Source organism: Alligator sinensis, unplaced genomic scaffold, assembly GCF_000455745.1.
Source record: "Alligator sinensis unplaced genomic scaffold, ASM45574v1 scaffold492_1, whole genome shotgun sequence".
NCBI classification, from domain to species: Eukaryota; Metazoa; Chordata; order Crocodylia; family Alligatoridae; genus Alligator; species Alligator sinensis.
In genome coordinates this window covers 1,020,567-1,026,184 of record NW_005842186.1, presented here as the reverse complement: position 1 = coordinate 1,026,184, position 5,618 = coordinate 1,020,567, and the positions used below count along the sequence as shown (strand labels likewise).

General features: G+C 50.4%; 1 protein-coding gene across 2 annotated transcripts in view; it reads left to right on the top strand.

The window, feature by feature from the left end:
* The window catches only part of CD276 (CD276 molecule), a 48,202-nt gene that overhangs the window by 17,763 nt on the left and 24,821 nt on the right, over nucleotides 1-5,618 (top strand). For both annotated transcript variants that reach the window (XM_025207176.1, XM_006026265.3), the window contains exon 3: nucleotides 4,583-4,933. In XM_025207176.1, the coding sequence (XP_025062961.1) occupies nucleotides 4,583-4,933 (351 nt within the window). The remainder of the gene's footprint in view (nucleotides 1-4,582; nucleotides 4,934-5,618) is intronic.

Here is a 5,618-nt window from a genome sequence, read left to right as displayed (position 1 = left end):
TCTTTCCCTCAAGGTGCAGGGTGAGGTAAGGTAGCGGCCCAGCCATGGCAAGCCCCTCAGGATGTCTCAGCATTGCTGAGTGCACTGATGGCCTCCATGCTTGTACTCATGCAGCTGTGTCCTGACCGCCTCTTGGGCAGGAGCATTGCCAGACGAGAGCTCTCTCCTTTGGTGTCTCCACACTTGGGCAGCCCTGGCTGGCCCATCAGGAGGCCCTGTAAGGTCACACAATCTCTCTTGCTGCCGGTGCCCAATCCTTTGGGGCAGGAAGACCCAATTGAATTCAAACGACTTCACTTGCCTCCAGCCCTCTCAAGGAGCTTCCTGATGGTGACCAGGTGATGCTGTGGGAAGAGACTGAGCTGTGCGGATGAGGCTCTGGGCTGTCTGACAGTCGCTTGTCTGCGAGTCACTCGCCTTTGTGCTGCTTTGGGGCTGCTCACGGCAGGAGGACAAAGCAGAGCTGAATCCATGATGCTACAGCTGTGCTCAAACACTCAGTGGGGAGGTGGGAAAGTAGAGGCGGTCACAGGTCGGGGATGAATTGCAGGTCAGGGATGAATTGCAGTGGCAGATCAGAGAGGACCCTAGGGCTAGAATAGGAGGGGCAGCTGAATGGCACTGCACCACGTGCGGGAAATCCTATTCTGATGCATTCACATGGTCTAGCTGGTTTGGTGTTTCTGTGTTTAAAGGCCAGGGCAGATGAAGCCTGGAGACGTAGGCAGGTGTCACTGTAGTTCCTTGACATGGCAGTTCCGCACTAAAGTCAAACCTCTGGTGCCATCTAGCGCCCAAGGAGTTGCACAGAGCTACCTGGCCCTGTCGTGCATGTTGCTGACCCTTGCAAGATCTCAAGTGGCTGCTTGAGGTAGTACCTGTTAGCTTTTGAAGACAAGGACAGGGGCAGCTGCAGCATGGCAGGAGGCCAGAGCGGTGACACCTCTCTCTCCGTTTCTGGAAGCAGGAACATTTTCAGATTGTTTCTGGGTTCCTTGAAACAGTTGAAGCACCACTGAATCCTGCCTCATCAGTGAAAAGTGCCTGATCTAGAGCAGGGGTGTAGGTTGTAGCCGTGTTGGTCTAAGGACATAGGCAGACAAGGTTCTTTGGGTGAATCTGATATCTTTTATTAGACCAACTTAAATAATTGGAAAACAATTTTTAAGCAAGCTTTCAGGTTCAAAAACCCTTCGTCAGGCTGAGGAAGTTTCTGCAGTTGGTGTGTGCTCTTCCTGGATGGAATGAAAAATAAAGAAGCCAGCGGCTGGTCTGGTCTGCATACAAGACGGGCAGTCAGTGAAGATGTAGATTGGGGAGTCAATGGATGAGAGGCAGGGTGGGTCGGGGGGAGAGAAGGGGGGTGAATAGTGGAGAAGTACCTGGGGAGTCAGATGACAGGCAGGTTATAATGTGTCGTAAATCCAGCGTCTATATTTAGTCTATGATTTTTAGTATCCAGGAGGTTGATGAAGTGGAATTCGTAGGCTCGTCTCTGGGAAGTGTTGTATAAGTTTCCTTTGAGAGGATCAGGACTGAGAGATTGGAGAGAGCGTGGTTTTCTTGTGAGAAATGTGCCCCCACAGATAATTGGAGCAAACTTTTTATAACAAAAAAAGACTTGCTCCATCTCTCCTGCCTTTTCCTTTTCTCTTGCCTCCATTTTCCCCTCTGCCTTGCCGTGTCTGCTCTGCAGGTCTTTTCCTGCATCTGCAGTCCCCAAGCAATTAGCTATTCCATTATTTCTTCTCCTTTCACAATATTTCCCACCCCCCTCGTTTTTTCCCTTATGAAACCTTCTCTTCCAGATATTTCTTGTGTCATCCTTTGATCCCCATCTCTTCGTATTTGCTGTCTGTCCTTGTTTAACACAGGTGGGCTCTTGGAAAAGCTGCCCGCCGCTGACAGATCTCTTTCTCTCTCTTTTTAATGATTTGCAAGGAACCATAGAAAGGCAGTTAGGAGGATTGCAAAGACAGAAATGTTGCACCTGTGGTGTTCATTGGAGTAGATTGGTGCCTTATTCACAGCCCACCAGATGATAAACTGGCAGAAAATTACAAAATAGGATTCAGCAAAGAGCCATTAGAACCAGAGTTAAAATGATTCCTTCCTGCGAATGTGCACCAAGGGCTGTAGTGTCTTATTTGAGTGAGATCTTGAGACTGGAAAGAGAACTGTGGACATATAGGAGAAACCGGTTGGTTCGGAAGAGGATGCAACAGGGTTGAAGAGAAAGGTGGATTTCCCGTTGGAATCGAGTGACTGAAACAGGTCAGCGCCGAGAGGTCAGGACAGAGGGAATGCAGCCTTACAGGAAAAATCAAGGCTTGAGGATATCCTGCAAAGGTGCCCAAAGGCAGCTAGCAGCTATGGTACTGTTTGAGGTCCAGTGACCTGTTTTTTTACTCTTGCCTCTACCCTGCTGGGGCATTTTGGGCAAGTCACTTTTCCTTAGCGTGCCTCTCTTTTTCCTCCTGCTCCCCATGACCGTATGATCTGTGTAGTCTATAAGCTATTTGGAGCAGAGATCCTCTCTTGCTAATTGCCTGTACTGTGCCTATCACAGGAGAGAGTTTAGTGGAGGGCAATGAAAATGGTGAGAGGGCTGGGGCACATGACTTATGAGGAGAGGCTGAGGAAACTGGGCTTATTTAGTCTAGAGAAGAGAAGACTGAGTGGGGATTTGATATCAGTCTTTAAGTACCTGAAGGGTGATTTCAAAGAGGATGAAGCTAAACTGTTCTTAGTGGTGGCAGTTAACAGAACAAGGAGCAATGGTCTCAAGTTGCAGCAAGAGAGGTGTAGGTTGGATATTGGAATAACTTTCTCACTAAGAGGATAGTGAAGCACTGGAAGAGGTTTCCTAGAGAGGTTGTGGAATCTCCATCCTTGGAGGTTTTTAAGGCCCAGCTCGGCAAAGCCCTGGCTGGGACGATCGAGTTGGGGTTGGTCCTTCTTTGAGCAGGGGGTTGGACTAGATGTGACCTCCTGAGGTCTCTTCCAACCCTCATTGTCTATGATTCTGCCATTCTACCATGCCAGGAAACTGGTTCTCGTTGCAACCTCTGGGCATTGCTGGAATGTGAATAGTAGCCTCCAGGGCTGAGATTTCTCTTGTTGCTTCAGTGATAAGTTTCAGTCTTTGCTGTGTATCAGTGCAGGATCAGCTACAATTTGCTCACAATGCTGATTTGCTCTCTGAATTTCTTCTGAAAGCAGAGTAAAAACCATGCAGACTACCTCTTTCGCTTCCTATTACAGCCACAGGTATGAAAGCAGACCCTTGCCTTGCTTGAAGCCCCCCTACTGTGAATGGCAAAGAGCTGTAGCAGATGAGACTCCATCCTTCGTGTTTCTAGTAGAGGGGGATTGTTTACTGTTGATGCTTGCAGTATTGCAGAGCTGACATGGGTTGAGTTACAGGATTATCACCAAGGCAGAAGTTGCAGCATAAATATACTGTCCCAATACAGAGGTGAGCTGAGCAGGGGGTTACCTTAAGGTCTGGATGGCTGTGATTCCCCTGTGACAGCTCCATCTGCAGGTCTGTCATTGGAAGAGGGTGCAGCTACTGCTCTCAGACAGCTGAGGGCAGCAGTGCCACAGGATTGGGACACAGCACCCATCTTCCATGCCTCCTGAGAGTAGTCTCCTGGCCCAGGAAGGCTGTCAGATCACCTGTATCCTGCCCTGACCTTGGGTTGAATGGCTGCAGGGTGTTGTGTGCATTGTGTTCAGAAAGGACTTTCTTTGTGGTGGGATGGGTGTGAAAGCACCCAAAGCTAAGCAGGCATGGGCTGGGTTGGTGCTTGCTTGGATAAGAGAAGTCTAAGGGAAGCGGCATGCTGAAAGATAGCATCCGTGTGCATCAGTAAGGGGTGCTTTTCCTCAGGAATCACCGCTGATGTGACCCCCATTGCTAGGGGTTCTGCTTTATTATTGGCAGCACTGTCTTTCAGATGAGCGTTCTCCTGCTGACCATGAGTGATCATTAGACTTCAGAAGAGCTCTAGAGTCCAGGTCAGATTCAGGTAGATACTATGCATCCTATCCTCCCTGCCGTACAAGTGGGATTCAGGGGAGTTCTTCACGTTCTACCATGAACTGTTGGGTTGTTGTGGGCTTCCAAGCAGCTGCCATGTTCATCCTCAGAGCTGGCTGCATTTTGATGGTAGCATATTATATCCATCACAATCCTGAAAGACCCCCACAGAGCTACCGCTGATTTCAGGGCAAGCCCCATGAGCAATGAGAGCACTATGTAATGCCAGGCCAGGGAAAGACAGAGGCAAGGAGAAAGTTTGGTCCCACTAGTGATGGAGCAAACATTGGCAGAGAGGGAAATGGACAGGAACCCCAGTGCTGTGGTCTTGGGGGTAAATCCCTAGGCATCCTCCATCTTGTTCCCAAGGATTTCTTGGCACCCATTCAAGGGGAAGGGGAAGGGGAAGGGGAAGCTGAGATGAGGTGACCTCTTGTTCTCTGGGGCCTTCTGCTCTAAGGCCCCTGGTTTGCACAGTGTTGTGTAGCTTTGGGCCTGTCTCACTGCTATGCCTGTTTGTGTGCTTTCTGACCCCAGGTGCTATAGAAATCCAGGTCCCTGATGACCCTGTGGTTGCCCTCTTTGGACGAGATGCCACCCTCTGCTGTTCCTTCTCTCCCGATGCCAACTTCAGCCTGGACAAGCTCAGTCTCATCTGGCAGTTGACTGACACCAAGCGCCTGGTGCACAGCTTCTCTGGCGGGCAGGATCAGCTAGCCGACCAGGGTGGAGGATATGTCAACCGCACGGCCCTCTTCTACGACCAGCTGCCCCAGGGCAACGTCTCACTGCTGCTGCGGAGGGTGCAGATCTCTGACGAGGGCAGTTTCACCTGCTTTGTCAGAGTCCAGGACTACAGCAGCGCAGCTGTGATGCTGCAGGTGGCTGGTGAGAGATGGAGAAGGGCTTCCATTGTAAAGATTGCTAGGCCAGGGCGCTGCGCCCCCCCGACATATGCCCTAGATGATATGTGCTGACCTGGGGCTTCATGCAGTCTCCCGTGCTCTTACAGAATATTTTTGTCTCTCTCCCTGCTCCTCCATGATTTTTCTATCCTATTCCCTCCCCTAGTTGTCTTCTCACAGGCAACCCATCTCTCCCCCTTCATCAGAGGCCTAGGGATCTTTCCTCAGATCCCTGACTGTCTTGCTCCTTGTGAAAGATGGGCTGGATCTGAATGTCAGAGGGGTGGGTAGAGAAGGTGGGAACAAGGGTTGTCTGCAAATCTAGAGCTGAGCATTTGGGATGGAGCTAGAGCTCCAGCACTCCAAGCTCCAGGAAGGCTCAGGAATGGAGTTTATTTCCCACTGGAGAATATCCCAACTTTGATTGACTCTGAGGATTGCCTCAGTGAACTGTACTGAGGTCTTGGAGCCAACCCCCAGAACCATTGTTCCTGGAGGTGACAGGATGGCTCATGCTACTGATACCTCCCAGCAGCGATGTACATGAAACCATCTCACCTGGTCCAAGCAAAAAGGGGGGTCAGAAGCCACCCTCCGTGGCTGGCCCTGGCCTTTCCTGTGCTATGTGCTGCCCCTGGAAACCTTGGTTCTAGGGGTAAGAAACTCTT